Raw genomic sequence first — 16,815 nt, 5'->3', positions numbered from 1 at the left:
GGCAGAGGCCTCGCGGGCGCGGCGCTGGGGCGCGCCGAGATGCTCTCCCCAGGGTAGGGGGCGATTCCTTTCCGACTGGGTGCTGGGATCAGGCGTGGTAACAGTCTGGGATCGGGCTGCCTCAGGGTTGTGGGGAGGGGGTTTGGGGGGGGTTTGATGCTTCTCCTGCCCGCCCCCCCCCTCAAACAGCCCTCGCTCCCTCTCCGCCGTCCCGCTCTGCGCGCCGGCACGCGTGCTCGGGGAGGGGCGTGTCGGGAGGGGGTTCGTTTGGGGAAGGAGAATGTTTAAAAAGGGAGGGGAAAAAAGGGAAAAAAAGGAGAAAAAAAATAAAGGGAGGAGGTGGGAAAAAAGGGCAGGATATTTACAGCCATCCAGGAACAGTTTCGATGTCTCCTTTCCCCTCCCCGGCCTCTCCTCTCCCGCCAACCTGCTGCCTACGGGCAGGAGGGGCTGGTGGAGCTCTCCAGGGAGGACTGGGAGAGGCGGCGTGTCAGAGGTCCGATGCTGGAGTCGGCCAGCGAGGAGGTGGGGAAGAGTTTGTACCAGCCCGCGACCGCGCTGGAGAGGTCGAGCTCCTCCAAGACGATCTGGGCCATCCCCATGAAGCACTTGTGGTCCATGCGCCCGTAATCCCCCCACACGATTACCTGTGGGGCAGAAGGGGGGTGTGAGGGGGGGTTAAGGGACCCGCCCTGCTCCCTGGCTGGGAGTTTGGGGGGGGAAACTTGGCAAATTTGGCTGGGAAGGACCCGCTGTGATGAAGCTGAAGGACTCTGGGTTTCTGCGCCCTCCCGTCAGTCCTCTGCTCCCTCCCTGTCCCCGAGGTGATACAGGTTGGGGGGGTTACACATCACCTGCAGGACTTTGCCCTGGGGACTCTCCTCAAAGAGCAGAGGCTGCTGGTAGGATGGGTCACAGGTTTTCTTCACCACCTTGGTCTTCTTCTTGGCCAGGCAGACGCCGTTCTCCAGCAGGTAAACTTTCACGTAGGTGGCTGCGTCGGGAAAGGGGCTGGGAACGCTGCCTGGGAGCAGGGTCCTGGGGTGGTCTGTCCCCAGGGCCTGTCCCCACTGCTCCCCCTCCATCCCCATCACTCCCCCTCCATCCCCACCGCTCCCCCTCCATCCCCACCCTCTCCCCACCCAGCTACCTACCAGGGATGCACTTGGAGCCCATCTTTGGGATCAGTCCCCTCGCCTGGATCACCTCCACCTCCAGCTGCCCGTTCCTGTCAGCCATTCCCACGTGGACATCTCCTAGGCAGAGGGACGAGAGGTGCTCAGCACCCACCCCCTTGGCCACGTCCCCACCTCCTCACCAGCTCTCCCCTTTGGTGCTGCCAAAAAGCAGGGGGGGAGCGGCTGTCGGGAGCTCAGCCAGCACTCACCCATGGGTGGGGTGGCCAGTGTCTGCCGTCCCACCAGCTGGCCGGGTCCCAGCCCGTCCAGGAAGTCGCTGAACTGGCTCTCAGCACCCAGCCGGGTGGTGGGGAAGATGAACCTGAGCAGGGAGAGCGAAGGGTTTCCGTGGAGCTTCGGGATGCTGGATCCCCAGTGGGATCCCCCACCCGGGAGCACGGAGAGGGTGCCCAGCCCCAGCCCCAGCCCCCCAGCGCCTTACGTGCCGTCGGAGCTGTTGCTGTTGGTGCTGCCGTCGGTGGACTCGCGGCTGCCCTGGCGGGTGACCCTGGTCCTCATCTCCACCGCGATGCCGGTCTCGGTGCTGCGGCGGATGTTGCTGCGCAGCTTCTTGGGGCCACCCTCTGGGAGACGAGACATGGGGTGAGCCAGGCAGCACCCACCACCCCCGGGTGAGCATCTCCTGCCCGGGCAGCACCCACCACCCCCAGACCCTGCTGCGGGATGGGCACCACGCCGGACAGAAGACCCACAGTGCTGGGCACCCCAGGTGCTGCTCCCCACTTCGGTACGTTCCTCGTGGTGGTTTAAACCTTCCCTGGGGATGAATCCCTGCGGGGCCCTGTGTGTCCCAGTGCCAGAGAGCCCTGGGCTGCCCGTGTCCCCTGTGTCCCAGCCCCATGGCCCCACAGCCCTCGCTCAGCACTGACACTGCTGCGCCTGCTGAGAGCCCTCCTGCCCCTCGGCCATCCCCCTCCCCGTGCTGAGACCTGCCACACTCAGCTCATGGGTGCTGCCACCAGCCCAGCCCATCACCTGGCCTATGCTGCTGCAGCCCCACCTCCCAGCCCCCAAAAACCCCCACGGGCCCCTCGCTGGGTGCCCCATGCCACGGGGAATGGGCACCCACAAGCAGGTGCAGCCCCGACACTGACATCTCCCTTTCTCCACACATTCACACCGTCCCTGCGTGTCCCAGGGGGTGGCAGATGGTGGGAGGAGGAGTGTGGCACGAGCATCCCCCCCTGGCACCGCCAGCAGCCCTGCTCCTGCCACGGGAGCAGGTGTGTGTTGGCTTCACACCGCGTGTGGCTGCTCCTGGGGCAGCCAGGTCTGTCCTGGGAATTCGGGGCTGATCCTGGCACTGCCCCCAGCACGGGCACAGCTCCCCAGGGAGCCGTGAGGGTCCCGGTCCTGCCATCCCCAGGTGTGGCTCTGCCCAGCTCCAGCACCTCTGACGTGGCTCTGGGGGATAATTACCCCCTTGGGAAGCACCGTGGATGGGGGGGGGGGGACTCCAAATTAACTCCTCTCCCTATCAAACCACGAGATGCCAACAAGAACCAGAGCAAAAAGGATTTAGGGGGAAAAAATGGTGCTAAAATGAGCTTTTTGCTTCCCTCACCCTTTAAAAAAATCTATTTTAAGCATTTCAAGATTCCCCAGAGCTGAACTGCTCCTTTCTCTGAGCTGCCCCCCCCCCCACCCCAACCCTGCCCTGCCTGGACTCAGAGGGGGGATGCTGAGCGCAGCCCCCCCGGTGCTGCCACAGCTCTGGCAACATCCCTGTGTCTGGTTAACACCCGGAGAAGCCCCAGTGGGCTGTGGGGGGGTTGGGATTTATGTCTCCCCATCAGACCTGGGCAGCCAGAGCATCGCTTCGGGCTGCTGGCAAAGGGCCGAGCTGGAGAGGTGGCGGTTGGAATTTGGTCGGGGGGGGCGGGGGGGAGGATGCTCACCGGTCTGGTTGAGCTGCAGGGTGCTCTTGCTCCACTGGGACAGCCCCACGATCGCTACCATCTTGGCGCCCAGGCTGGAGCGCCGCTTCTTGCTGGCGCTGAGGGCGCCGGCGTCGGCGCTGCCCCGCGGGCTCTTCTCCAGGCTGAACATCTCGCCGCTGATGCTGCAGCTGCGCACCACGCTCCTGCCCGCCGAGCAGCCGGCATCCCCGTTCAGCATCCTCAGCCCCTCGCACGCTCGCCGGCCCCGGCTCTGCTGGGTGGGATCAGCTGGAGGTGGGGGGGAAGCAAAGCTGGGTGGTGGCACCGGCTGTGGCACCGGCTGTGGCACCGGCTGTGGCACCGCGGTCCCACCCAGAGCAGCCCCGGGGGGACAAATGGGACCCCACGGGACTGCGGGTCCCCATCGTGGGGGAAGGGAGGGGGCACAGGGATGCCCCCCCCCCCCCCGCCCTGCCCCACGGACAGCCCCATCCACCCCAGCCCAAGGTGCCCAAAGCAACAAGGTCCCTCCCGCGCATCATCTCCGAGCCGCAGCATCCCCGGGGGCTGCTCCAGGCGTGCGGCTCCACCCTGCCTGGGGGAACGGGGCTGCCCCCAGCCCAAACACCTCTCTGGGGTGCCCCAGAGCCGTGCCAGGGTGCTGTGCTGCCAGGACGGGGCAGGGGCTGTGTCCCTTCCCTTCCCCAGAACACTTCAGCCCCGGCAGGATGGGAGCATCCATCTTCCCAGGAAAGGTGAATTATTAACTCCAGCCCAAGTGAAGCCACTTTGTGATAATGGATGGAGCCAGAGCCTGGGAAAATATTTCTCTTTCAAGAGAAATGGCCACGAACAGAGAGAATGTCACGGCTGGGGGGTGCTGGGGGGTGTTGGGGGGGCTTCTGCTGCTGCTGCCGTGGGGGGAAGGAGCATTGTGGGGGTTCGGTGGGGCTGGGCCCTGAATGGGAGCTGTGGGCTCAGCTCCAGCATCCCCAGTCCCGCGGATTTATCCATTCCAGAAGGAATACAAACCAGGGCAAGTGGGTGATTAGTCATTAAAATCATTACTGGGCTCCCAGAGAGCAGCACCCATCCCGTGTGGCCCTTCTGGGTGGTGTCCTCCCCGCCCCCTCAGCCCCTCCCCAGCTCTGCCCAGGCTGCCCTGGGCAGCACCCACCCCTCTCACCACATGCACCCCCTCCTGTACCCTCATCTGCCAGGGGGGTTCTGCTGAACAACCACTTGAGCCCCTGGGATGGAGCCAGAGCCAAGGGTGAGCTGAGGTGGGTGAGAGCAGCCAGCAGCAGCGCTGGCACCAGTGGCCCCCAGTCCAGACTGGGACCTCTGGGACCAGCAGGTTCCCACATGACCCTTCGGGCTCCCAACACGAGGGGTTCCTGCTTGGAAGCACCTGTGCAGGGAGTGGGTCCCCATCCCATCCCATCCCATCCCATCCCATCCCATCCCATCCCATCCCATCCCATCCCATCCCATCCCCCGACTGCAGCCCCAGCGCACCCTCAGTCACATGCCCCTTCCCCCGTGCCTCAGTTTCCCCACCTGAGGCAGCAGCTGTGCCTAAACCAGCACGCAGCAGCCAGCTCGGGCCTCATCCACACCAGTTACGGGTGACACAAACCCTGGCACAACCCCGCCCCAGCCGGGAGAAGACAAGAGGCTCCTGCAGCCGCTTCCCCGGCTCCAGGGCGGCTGCCAGGAGAGCACCAGGCTCCAGGGGCAGCAAATCAGATCAGGGGAGCGCAGCACGGCCGGGAGCACGTCCAACTCAAGGCAGAGAGGAGGAAGAGGAGCGTGCACACTCCCCAGCCCAAAGGAAGGGTTTTTCTCTACCCTGCCCCTGGCTTTACCCCGTATCTCCCTTCCCAAGCTGCTTCTGGCCTCTGTGGAGGGGGGGTGCTGGGTTTGGGGGTGCCTGGTGCTCACCACTGAGCCCGGGGGTCCCACTGGCCTTGGCATCCATCCCAGGCTGGCACTGGGACCCTCGATGCTGGGGCACAGGGAGCCCTGGAGCGGGATGCAGGGAACAGCACCGGGTTCCCCCTCACCCCCCCACCCCCCACCCCATGTATTATTTATTCTCCATATTGCAGAACACCCCGATTCTCAGAACAACCCCCCTCCCCCCAGCAGCCGGATCACACACAAACCCCCTCCTCACTGCCGTGGAAACACAGCCCCCCGAGCTGGCAGGGCTGGGTGGGGGTGGGAGGGGGGGGGCAGCACCCACACCCCCCCACCCCACGCTCAGCACCACCCATCCTCTCGGGAAACCACAACAACCATCACCAGAGCCCTGAAGTTCCCGCTCCGGCCGCGGGCTGGGATGGCTGCGGGATGCTGCGGGGCACCGGCCGGGGGGTGTCATGGCTGGAGCATCCCCCCCACCCCTCTCCTGGGGTGCTGCGGGGGTGCCACGCAGGCAGCACCCGGCCCCGCTGCACAACGCGGGGACGAGCGGGGAACGCGGGGACGAGCAGGGAACGCGGCTCCGCAGCCCGGCCCAGCCCCTCCCGCACCCCCCCGCTCAAAGAAGAGGCGCCGGAGGCGTCTTACCGCCCTGCGCTGCCGGAGGAGGGGTGGGCAGCGCTGCTGCGGCGCCCCCAGCCCCATCCCCGCCTGGAGACGGAGGGTGGCGGGTCTGGTTAATCGTTAAAGGCTGCTGGAGAGCGGGGCTGCGCTGGCGCCGCTTCAGCATCTCCTTCAGCATCTCCATGGTTACACCGCTGACCCAGTTCTCCTCCCAGCCCCAAGCAGGGGCAGAGCGGTCCAGCCGGCTGGGATGCGCCCTGATGGGGCTGGGGGGGGGCCCGATGTCGTGTGTGTCCCCCCCCCCTCCCGAGGGGATCATCACGGAGCTGGCAGGGGGTGATGGAGCCGGGGAAAGGGGGGTGGCATGGGTGGGGAGGGGGTGGCATCGTGGGAGCTGGGATGGGGCTGCACATCCCAGCCACCAGAGAGTGTCCAGGGCTGCACGTGGAGAGGGGCTGGGAGGGACCCCCCACCCCTCCCACGGCACCGAGGCAGAAACAGGGGGCAGGACATGGGTGGGGGGAGACCCGGGGCTTCGGCAAAGGCAGAGGGAAAGGAGGGAGGAGCCGGGCAGGTGGGAGACAGGTGGGGGCAGGGCCCCTGGCAGCAGGTGTGGAGAGGAGGAGGAGGAAGAGGAGGAGGAAGAGGAGGGAGGTGATAAATGAGCATGGCTGGGGCTGCCTGGGGAGTTGCCTTGCTGGGGAAGGATGCAGGGTGAGTTGGGGGAGCTGGCTGCTCCCTTGAGCCCAGAGGTGGGTGGCCCAAGGGAGGGATGGTCCTTCTGGCCCTGGGCTGCCCCTGCAGCACCCAGGAGAGAGAGGACTGAGTGCTGCCAGCGTCTGGAGCAGGTAAACCCTAAATTTAACCCTGCAATTAACCCTCCTGAGGACAGAAAAGCTCATCAGAGCTGCTGCAGCGCAGCCAGTCCTGAGCAGGGCACGGAGAGCTGGGGCAGGCTGCAGCAGTGCAGCTCACAAGCCCGTGCTCCTCCTTGTACTGGGAAGGCAAAGGCTTATTTTCCCTAAAAGTACTTAATTCTAATTAATTGCTTCAGGTTTGATAGGCTCCTTTGAATTTAATTGCCCGGCAAGAGGTGTAACTCAGTGCAGGGGAGCTGAGGACTTGCACGTAGCCCCAGCTGCTTGAGATCTGCATCCAGCCACTCTGGCAGGTTATCCAAGGGAAATTCCAGCTGGGAAGTGCTGGAGGCACAGCACTGGTCCTCCTGCATGATCAGCGTGGGACATGGAAACCTGGGAATGAGAGGATGGACCCAGATGGGCCCTGTTTGTGGGGAAAGGGGAGCAGAGGGGAAGAGGTGGGATGGGGCTGAGCTGGGGCTGGGCTTGGCTGGATCCTGTGAGAGCAGCTCCTGCACTGGGAGAAAGGCCTGATGTGAGCAAGGCTTAGCAAGCCTGTGCCTGGTAGGATGAGGATGAGGAGGGGACAAGGCAAACCCCAGGGCATGACCCTGCCAGGTTGCTCCTGGCCAGGTGGGAGCAGGAGGATGGGGCACCAGAGCTGCTCAGCCACCCCTGTGGCATCGGGGCTGCTCTCTGGGTGGGCTGGCAGAGCAGCACTGGGTGCTGCTTGTGTCACAGCGTGCTGGCACAGCCTGGTCCACCCGTGGCTGGTGGAGGCTTTGCCCCAGGATGGGAAGCGCTGGTGGCCACAGAATGGGCTGAAGAGTCCAGTCCTCAGATGTACTGATGGGACGGTGGTGGCAGCAGCTGAGGATGGGCTGGGAGATGCCTTGGTGGAGACCAGCTCCTCCACCGCCCAAGTGGCGTGTGGCATCTCTCCCAAGGTAAGCAGTGGGACGGTGAGCATCCAGCCTGGGAGCAGCCAGGCTGCTCTCCACACCACTGGGATGCTCCTGGGCACGGGGATGACCCCGGAGTGACAGGTAACCAGAGCCTGGAGACCCGGGGGTCTCTGGCACGGTGACAGTGTGACACACAGGCTGGAGCCTGCGCCTGTCTCAGTCCTGGCTGCAGCCACACACACCTCTGTGGGGATTTCCCTGCCATCCCTGCTCACAGAGCACCCCCCTCTCCATCTCCAGCCAGGCTGGGGGGGCCGCAGCTCCAGGGGAAGGGATGCTCCTGGCAGACCAGACCTGTCCATGGAGCTGAGGGTCTCCAGGAGGGATGGGAAGGAACGCTGCATCTTCCCACAGGCACCTCGCAGCCACCTGCTGCTGCCTGATGGGTGGTGGGGGGGGACACGTTGTGGGGAGCTGGGGGCACCCACATCCACCCCTGTGTGCTGCTGGGCTGAGCCCCTCCGAGCTGCCAGGAGCCCGGGGCCGGTGCCCGGAGCGTGCGGCCCCTTTCCCCCCTGTCCCCGCGTGACGTCTGCCGGGCGCTTAAATCAGATCTGTGCCGAATCCCGGCGTTTCCAAGGCAACATAAAAGAATCAGAGGAGCAAGAGCCACCCGCGGGGCTGCGGCTGGGGGTGGCCGGCTCCTGCTGAGCCCGGCCGCTGGCTCAGGTGCCCGGCACAGGAGGGGTCGTGGCGTGATGGCAAACACCACAGCATCCCCCACGCCCCGGCTCCACACGCTGCCCATCACGGGCTCCCCGGGGGGCTGGGCTGGGTGTCCCTGCGCTGGCTGCACCCTGGTGCTGGATTTGGGTGGGATGGGTGGGAGGGAGCGGGACCCTCGCTGGGGATGCTCACGAGGAGGAGTGTGGCTGCTGCCAGGAGCTGCCTTGGGTAGCACGATGCCTCCCACAGCCCCCAAAACAGGGCGGCTTCCATGGGCACCTGAGACACCAGCCCCAGGGATGGGCTCACCCATGCTCAGACCCCAACCCTTCGCCTGGAGCTCGAGCGCTGAGGGTTTGCACAGCCACAGCAGGGCTGGTACCAACCAGCTGGGACTGGAGGGGCCGTGGGAAGGAGCTTTTCCTGTGATCCAGCAGCCGCTGCCTTCCCAGCTCCGAGCTCTGCAATGCAGCTCACACCACTCAGCTGCTTCTGTGTGAATCCCATCAATATTTCATGGGGCTGCTTCCTCCAGGGAAAGGACTGCTATCAGCTCTGGCTTTCCACTGCTCCTACCAGCGCTCCTCTTCCTGCAGAGAACAGCTGAGTTCCTTCCACTGGCAGCCAGCACCCAGCAGCCTCCCCTTTCCCTCTCCTTTCTGCATCAGCAGCTGTGGCTTGTTCTTCAGGGGGTCCACGTCCCGTGTGGGCCAAGAGCACCGAAGTCCCCTTGGGGTCAAATCAAAGCACTGACTGTATCCTGGTTGCTTCAGCCTGCCTGTGGTGGGGTGTTGGGCTACCCAGGATCAAGTCACCAGCTCCACAGCTCCAGGATGGGTCACCAAGCCCACCCATGCTGCCCCCACCACCCTATTTTCAGCAGCTGGATGGTGAGAGTGGCTCTGTGACGCCTTGGTGCCAGCAGCCCAGAGCCCATCCGACCGGGTCCGATGCATCCTGCCTGGCTACATCCATCCCACAGGTCCCAGCTCGCTCCAGAGCCCAGCAGGAGCTGGGGGTAAAGGAGGCTGTTTGCAAAACAAAGTTGCCTGTCAAATGCTGAGGCTGCACCCTGACAGCGAAGCTGCTTCAAGGATCAGCAGAAAACTTGCTGCTGTAGGAAGACTTCGGAGAGCAGGAGTGATGCCAAAACAGTGGGAGCCTGGCAGCGTCCACAGCAACACCCGTGGGCTGTGCTGGAGCTGAGAGCAGCTGGGGCAGCTCCCCTGGGCTGGTACCAGCACCAGCAGCCCGGGCAGGTTGGGGCACTGGAGCTGCTGCTCCAGCAGGACGCTGCTTACTGGGGCCTGAGCATGAGGGTGCCTGGAGAGGGGCCCAAACACCCTGAAAAATCTCCAGTGCCAGGAGTCCCTTTGCCTGAGGGATGGAAGAGGAGCCCAGAGAGGCTCCCACCGTTATCCCAACACGGGGCAGCATCCCAGGAGAAGGTGGGGAGCCCCCAGACCCAGCAGGGTGTGTCAGCAGGGCTGTCAATCCTGTGCTAACTCCCTTTAAAACACTTGCCACGCCAGCCCGTGTCCCTGCTGTTCGAGGTGCTGGGACAAAACACCTTGAAATGAGGTGAGGAGACGGTGCTGCACGGCTTGGGTTTTAAGAAGCAGGGAAATCAGGGCTTTTCAGAACCTTAAGCAGCATCTCACATCGTTGTGATGCTTCCCGGGGAGCTGAGGAGCAGCAAGAGCTGGTGGGAGCCCACCAAGGGCCTGAGCCACACAGGCTGGACCTGGGGTCTGTGGGGGATGCTGGTCAGTGTTTCCCCCCCTGATTTGGGGCTGAGCAAGGGGGGAAGACCGAGATGCCACGATCTCATCCTCTGTTTGTGTCCCACAAAGGCCACTGCGACTGGTGCCGTGAGGATGAGATGGAGACGGGGACGAAGCAAGAGCCCTGGGTCGCTGTCCCTGCGGAGGGGAGCGCTGGCCTGGGGGAGGCAGCAGGCGTTTGGCCTCGTGAAGCGGTGCTGGGGAAGGTATGTCGCTGTTTGGAGAGGTGTGAGCACAGCAGAAGGCTTTCCAGAGGTGTTGGTGGGGAAAGGAGCGAGCACACACCCAACCTGGGGCTGGAGGGGAGAGGTGCAGGAACAGGCACCGTGCTGCTCGGGGAAGGGGCCGTGTGATGCAGCTGGTCGTGCCAGGAAGGGGTGGGGGGGTCAGGCAGGCAGCCCCTTCTCCTGCAGCAGGGGGAACCACCCTGGCAGCAAAGCCCATCCCCACACCAGGGGCCCGAGGGGGTGGGCAGGCTCCTGCTCTCAGCACACTAATGAAATCAGCAGCCTGGCCCCACGGGACGTTCCCTGAGCGCAGAGTGATGCAATTCAGCCCTGAGTTGATTGTTTTGCTCAGCCTCCAAAGACCCCTCATGGCTTTTCCCAGACCCCCCCCACCCCTCCCCAGAGCAGGCGCTGGCTGTCACAGAGCCCAGCATGGCCACCACCCCAGGGATGGCCCCACAGCCCCCTGTGAGCACCCACACGGTGTCCCTGGCCCTGGGGACCGTTTTGGGGTGCAGAGCAGCCACAGCTCCACAGCACCTCACAGACAGCCAGGCCCATGCCCAGGCCCATCCAGGCAGGGATGAGCGATGCCCACGCTGCCCCCAGGATGCTCCCCACTCGTGTAACCCCTGGTGCAGGGAGCAGCACAGGGGCCTCTGCCCGTCCTGGGGCATCACTTGACTCTTCCTCACCAGCTCTTCGATGTGCTTCCCTCCAGAACCAGCCCCAACACCTGCCCCAGACACCCTGCGAGGCAGAACAGGCTCCCCAAACCTGGGCAGAGTCGAACTGGTGGACGAAGCACAGGCTGGCGGTGCTGGGAAGCCCGGGGAGAGGTGAGTGCCAGCGTTACGGCGCGAGGATGCGGCCCCAAGGCAGACCCTCCCCAGGCGGGACGCCCCCCCCACTACCAGTCCCTACCCCCCGTTTCCCCAGCAGCGGGGACCGGCGGGCACGGGACGGGGTTGACGTCAACGGGCTTTCAGCAGGGATGATGGATGGCACGGGAAAACGCTCCCGTGCCCGAGCTGCTGGCTGGGAATCGCTCCCGGCCGCCCCGAGCCGGGCAGGGCTCCGGTGCACCGGCCCCGGCAGCGCCCGGCGGGGGAGCGCTTTGGGGGGCAGGGGGGGTGGGTAGCAGGGCCGCAGCAGCCCCCCCCCCTGCCCCCCGCGAGGTTTTTGGGGTGTTCACGTCCCGGCTCGGAGCCTGGGGTAGGTTTCAGGGGTGCCAGGCGCACCTCGGTAGTAGCCGTGGTTTGGGGAGGGGGGGGAGCAGCGGGGCTGTCCCATCGGGGGTCGGGACCCCTCCTTCCTCCCTCTGTGTCCCCCCCGCCCCGCTCCTCTCCCGGGGCTGCCGGAGCGCCCGTCCCGCTCCTCCCGAGCTCCGCATCCGCGACGGGCATCCCCCAAATCACTGCCCCCCGCCTCCCTCCCGGCCGCCGGCGGGGGATGCTCGGAGGCAGGTGCGGCCTCGCTCCCCGCTGGTACCCACCGGGACCGGAGCGGTCGCCGTCCCGGGAGCCCGAGAGCCGCCCCACCCCGCGCCGCCGCCGCGGGCACTCACCGCCGCTGCCGCCGCCGCCGCCCGTGCCCGCTCCTCCCCTCGGCCCCGGCGGGCTGCTGGGAGCGGCGGGCGGGGGAGCCCCGGGCCCGGCCCCGACGGCCCGGGCTGCCGCGGAGAGGGGCTGGCATCCCTCCTCCCCCCACCCCCACCCCACGAGGGTCTGAGCCCGGGGCTGTCGGGTGCCCCCCGGGAGCTGCCCGCGGCACCCCAAAAGCCACCGGACGGACCCTACAGCCACCAGTTGGATGTGGAGGGGCTGCTCCTGCACCCTGCACCTGCCAGCCGGGCACCAGCAGTCTCCAGGCAGGATTTCCAGGCATTAACCAGACCCCAAGAGCCACCAGCCGGGTGCTACACCCATCAGCTGGAGCCCACAGACCACCCGCGGGACCCACACCCCATCAGCCAGACTCAAGCAGCTGCCAACCCGCCCCTTCTCCGACCAGCTGGACCCCAAGAGCTACCAGCCAGACCCCACAACCATCACCTGGACCCCGAGAGTTGTCACCCAGACCCCAAAAGTCACCAGCCACAACTCACCCCTGTCAACCAGCCCCCCCTCAAGGGCTGCACACAGGACCGGGGGGGGCCTCCAGCCAGTCCCTGCTCAGCCTGGGTGGCCGTGGTGTCAGCTCCTTGGGGAACACGTGAACTTCCCGACTCCCATCCCTCCCAACTGCCACCAGAGCGCGAGCACAGCCCTCCCAAGGGGACAGGGCCAGGGGGGACATCTGCCCCAGCCCCTTCCCAAAGGAGGGAGCCTGAGCGGAGGTGCAGCCCCGGTTCCTGCGCTGCCCTTGGACTCACCTTGGCTCCAGCTAATTTCCCTCTAAGCAGCGTCTCCTTTTCCTCATGGTAAATTCCTCCAGCGCTCTCCCTGCGTTCCCTCCGCAGGCTGCGGCTGACAAGGAGCCACGTGCCGGCAGGAAACCCTCCTTTGCCAGCTTTAACTCTGTCCCTGCCTAGGATAATGCCAGGTTTGGGTATCCCAGTGGGTGGGCTCCCCATGCTGGGGGGTCCCCGGGGCTGCCACCCGCATCCCGGGCTGTGGGGAAGCACCCGACCCTCGTGGGCAAAACCTCTGCTGGGTTCTCCAGTGTCAGGACCTTGAGGGGCGATTTGGGATCGTGGCTTGTACAGTGATCAACAGATACTCATCGGTGTAAGGAGGATGGGGGGGAATCCAACCCCCCCAGGCACCGTGGAGGGGAAGGGGGCACCGGGGAGAGGTGGGGTCCAGCGGGTCCCGGCGCTGTGCACGGGGGAAGCTGCTTAAGGAGCAGGAATAGCTGAAAGAACTAAATATGGAAACTTGGATAAAACATCGCTGAAGTAGGGAGATGGTTTCCTAACAGAATTCAAAGCATATAAACAAACTCAGGGAGGGAGAGAGGTTGTCTGGAGGGGGCCTTTGTGAGTAATATTTAGAAAAAAACTGGCTGAAAATCTCTCGGGAGGGAGGGCTGCTGCATCCCAGGGAGCTTCCAGCTTCGTGGGGAAGGGGTCAGTCCTGGGAACACATTGTTTTGGGGGATGAGACGGTGGGAGCACGTGCCCTGAGGGTGGCAAGCCTCTCCTCCTCGCAGGTTTTGGTTCAAGCACCACGTTCCAGCAGCAAACGGTGAAGCTGTGTGGCGATGATAAAGTGCTATTGATGAAGTTCTCAGCTGGAGCTGGGGGAAATACTCTGGCCAACGGCTTTCCTGCTTCCTTTGGCAGGTTGTTCCGGGATTGCTTGCTGACATCCCACTGGGAGAGGCTGGATGGCTCGTTGGTGTGGTACCAACACCCCCCCCCCAGCTGATCCCCAGCAACGTGCTTCCTCGGAGCAGGAGGGACAAGGACCCCAGACTCGCTGCTGTGCTGGTTTCCCATCAGGACTCTCCCATCTCTGATGTCTCTTAATTCCTTAAGGAGCTCAGCTCTCTGGTTTGTCAGCTCCTCACCACCTTCTCCTTCACGTTTTGGTTTGGAAAAGGGGTGGGGTTAATGGGATTACTCCAGTAAAACCCCCGGTAAGAGGATTCCTGGGGCTTGGCTTTAGGGTACCGCAGGGGGACGTGTGAGCTGCCCGTGGCTTAACACACAGCACAGAAGAGGCTCTGCCAGCCCTGCTGTCCTGTGGACCCCCAAACCACGGTGTCCCTGTATGGGTGACCCCCAGGATGCTGCAGACCCTGTGGGTGCCACGTTCCCCCTTCACCCCACCTCTGCAGGGCAGAGCTGCCCATGGTGTGGCTGTTGCTCCTCCCAGTGAGAGGGGGATGTACCAGGCAGCAGAAAACAGAAGGAAGGGGACAGGAATGCCCTGGGGGCTCTGGGGCAGCTCTGGGGCTGCCCTGAGGCTGCCCTGGGGGCTCTGGGGCTGCCCTAGGGGCTCTGGGGCATCTCTGGGGGCTGCGTGTCTGGCGAGGAAGAGAGCTGTACCTGGTGAGGGGTTATGGTGAGGGGATGGTTTCTGCTGGGACTGGGTAAATGCAGCGTGTTTTGCAGAGAGTTTTCCAGAACAATGCTGCTCTGGGCAGGTGTTACTCCCTGTGCTGGGTCTGGGGGGGCAGAGAGGGGCTGGAGCCCACAGGGGAGGGCACGTTGCTGCCGGTGCTTCGTGAGGTTCTGGGCGCTGCGTCAGCTCTGCAGCCTGCTTCTCCCTCCTGCACCGTGTCCCACTTCTTGCAGGAGAAGGAGCTGTGTGGAGAGGCTGTAAAAAGCACATCTCCTTTCCCCGTTCTGCAGGGAGAAACCAGATCACGTGGGCTCACCAGTATCCTACTGGGAAAGCCGGCGTGGTTGATCCGTGCTGGGCAAGAGCCAGGGGAGAGGCACTGGCACACCATCTGCCTCTCCTCGGGATGCTGCGGGGCACGGGGAAGCCCACTGGGGTGACAGGATCCAAACCCAATCCCAGATCCCAGCTCTGAGGTGGGAGCTGCATCCTCTGCCCGTGAGGTGGAAGTGGGCACCTGGAACAGTGCGGTGTCCCAGTTAGAAACCAGTTAGAGCTGGGCTCAGGGCTGGCAGTGGCTCCTCTGCAGCTCTGGATGGGAAGGTTCCAGATTCAATAGCTCAGGGCAGGGGTGGGGGGGGTTAATGACTTCTGTCATCTCCAGCCTGGAGATGGAGGACTGGGAGAACCTGGGCTCCCAAATCTGACCCTAAATAGCCTGTTTTTCCCTCAAATCTTACAAGGTGGCACATCTGTGTCTGTACAACATTGACACCCAGGGGTTTCCTTCCTGCAGCTCCCTTGGCTTGGGGGGTAATCACCCCAAAACACCCTCCGATCTGGGGCGAGTCCAAGGGGGCTGCTCTAACAGCAGGGGGGTGGGATGGGGCTGAGCTGACAAGGGCCACACGTCCCAGGGATGATTTTCTGAAGCATCAAACAACTCCAGCCCCCCCCCAAAACCCAGCCCTGGGGTGCTGCCAGCACAGCACAGCTCCTCGGGGTGCCGGTGCCGGTGCAGGAGGGGATCAGCTAAGCAGGTAGCAGATGTTGGTGAAGTGTGGCATCAACAAGCCACCGATTTATGCAAAGCAGAGAGTGGGAAAGCACGCCCCTTTTTGGGTTTTTCCCCCCCCTTTTCTTGTTTTCCTTGGCCCCTGCAGGCTTCAGGCAGGCTGACACAGAGCACTCTGTGTCTGCAGGCGGCTGAGCTCCTTCTTGGGGAAGCCAGGCAGCTCCAGACAATGGACCTACTGCTGCTGAGAGAGCAGGTGGGGGGGAAACGCAGCATCACAAGGGCACACAAAAGGAGGAGGAAGGGGGTTTGTTGTGGTGAAACGCCTGGTGCCCGGCAGGAGAAACAGCTGGCTGGCTGGCCAGCTGTGCCTGGCAGCAAAGCCAGCAGCACTGGGCAGCTAATTGGTTTATAAATGAGTCCCTCTTGAGGAGGGGCCGTGTAGCAGGGTGTTCCCAGCAGAAGGAGGCAAGGGGAGAGAGGGTGAGGGATGGAGAAAAACAACTAGTGTGGCTTTTATTTCCCTTGGCTGCCTCGCAAGAGCCCTGAGATCACCGAGTTGTGGGACTGTCTACAAGGCTTCAGGAATTTGCTGCACGATCTCTCCCTCTTCAGCGCCAGCACGTTGTCTGCAGGGCCACCCAGCTCTGAAATGCCCAGGCAGGGATTTGTCCTGTGTCCTCTGCTCAGGAGAATGTCACACACGACTCAAACCACAGGGCTGAACTCTCAGTGGGTGCAGGATGCTGGGGGGATTTTCTCCTCCCTCATATAAACAGGAGGGGAATCAGCTTGTTAAAGGGCAGAGACTGGCAGGACAAGGGGATGGAGTGAAGCTGGAGGAGGGAAGGGGGAGATGAGATATTAGGGGGGAGTTCTGTACAGAGAGAGTGGTGAGGGGCTGGAACAGGCTGCCCAGAGAGGGGGTGGGTGCCCCATCCCTGGGGGTGTTCAAGGCCAGGTTGGATGGGGCCCTGGGCAACCTTGTGTAGCTCCAGGCCTGGAGGTTGGTGTCCCTGCCTGTGGCAGGGGGTTGGAGCTCTGGGACCCTTGGGGTCCCTCCCAACCCAGACCAGTCTGGGATTCTGTGATTCTCTCTCACACAGGGTGCAGAGCCCACACAGCAACCCACCAGACCAGAAACTTCACCAGGAGACATCATCCATTTGGGAAACTCCACAGGAAGGGTGAGGGGAAGGCCAGAGGCCACACAGGACCTGACTTTCCCACCTCTCAAGTGACGTTTGAGACTGGGAATACCTCCTTCTACTTGTAAACTGGATGCAAACCATTTGGGCACCAGTAAAGACTGTGAGGACGCAGAGAGGGAGTCGCTCTTCAGGATGCATTATTTTCATGGGAAAAACACTGGCATGAGTCACACTACAGTGTAACATGTCCCCGAGCCAGAAAAGCAGTGCCTGGGAAAGGAGATAGCCAGCTGAACTGGCCAGAGCAGGCTTTTGCTTGAATCTGCTCCAGCTCGGGGAGGACAGCAGCGGTTACCCTGTGATGACAGCCCAGGGGCCTGTGTGAAGTGTTGGACAGCTCACCGAGGGTTTAATCTGGACAGCTCTCCGGGCCGTGACAGGCAGGGCTGGGAATGTCCCTGGGGGACGAGCAGCAGCAACTCCTCCAGGGCGGCGGGGCTGGCCGAGG

The 16,815-nt window shown here is 63.8% G+C and overlaps 1 protein-coding gene across 1 annotated transcript; it reads right to left on the bottom strand.

The window, feature by feature from the left end:
* Positions 1-434: 434 nt before the first annotated feature.
* Positions 435-3,317, bottom strand: RIMS3 (regulating synaptic membrane exocytosis 3; the record flags this gene model as incomplete). The annotated part of the gene is made up of 6 exons (XM_084274373.1): positions 435-647; positions 855-994; positions 1,155-1,256; positions 1,388-1,500; positions 1,621-1,762; positions 3,098-3,317. The coding sequence occupies 6 exons, from the start codon at positions 3,315-3,317 to the stop codon at positions 435-437; spliced, it is 930 nt and encodes a 309-aa protein (XP_084130499.1).
* Between the last annotated feature and the right edge of the window lie 13,498 nt (positions 3,318-16,815).

Source organism: Gallinula chloropus (genome assembly GCF_964237585.1).
Source record: "Gallinula chloropus genome assembly, chromosome: 22".
In the NCBI taxonomy this organism is placed as follows: domain Eukaryota; kingdom Metazoa; phylum Chordata; class Aves; order Gruiformes; family Rallidae; genus Gallinula; species Gallinula chloropus.
The sequence above is the reverse complement of the archived record's forward strand: the minus strand, read 5'-3'. Positions and strand labels throughout refer to the sequence as shown.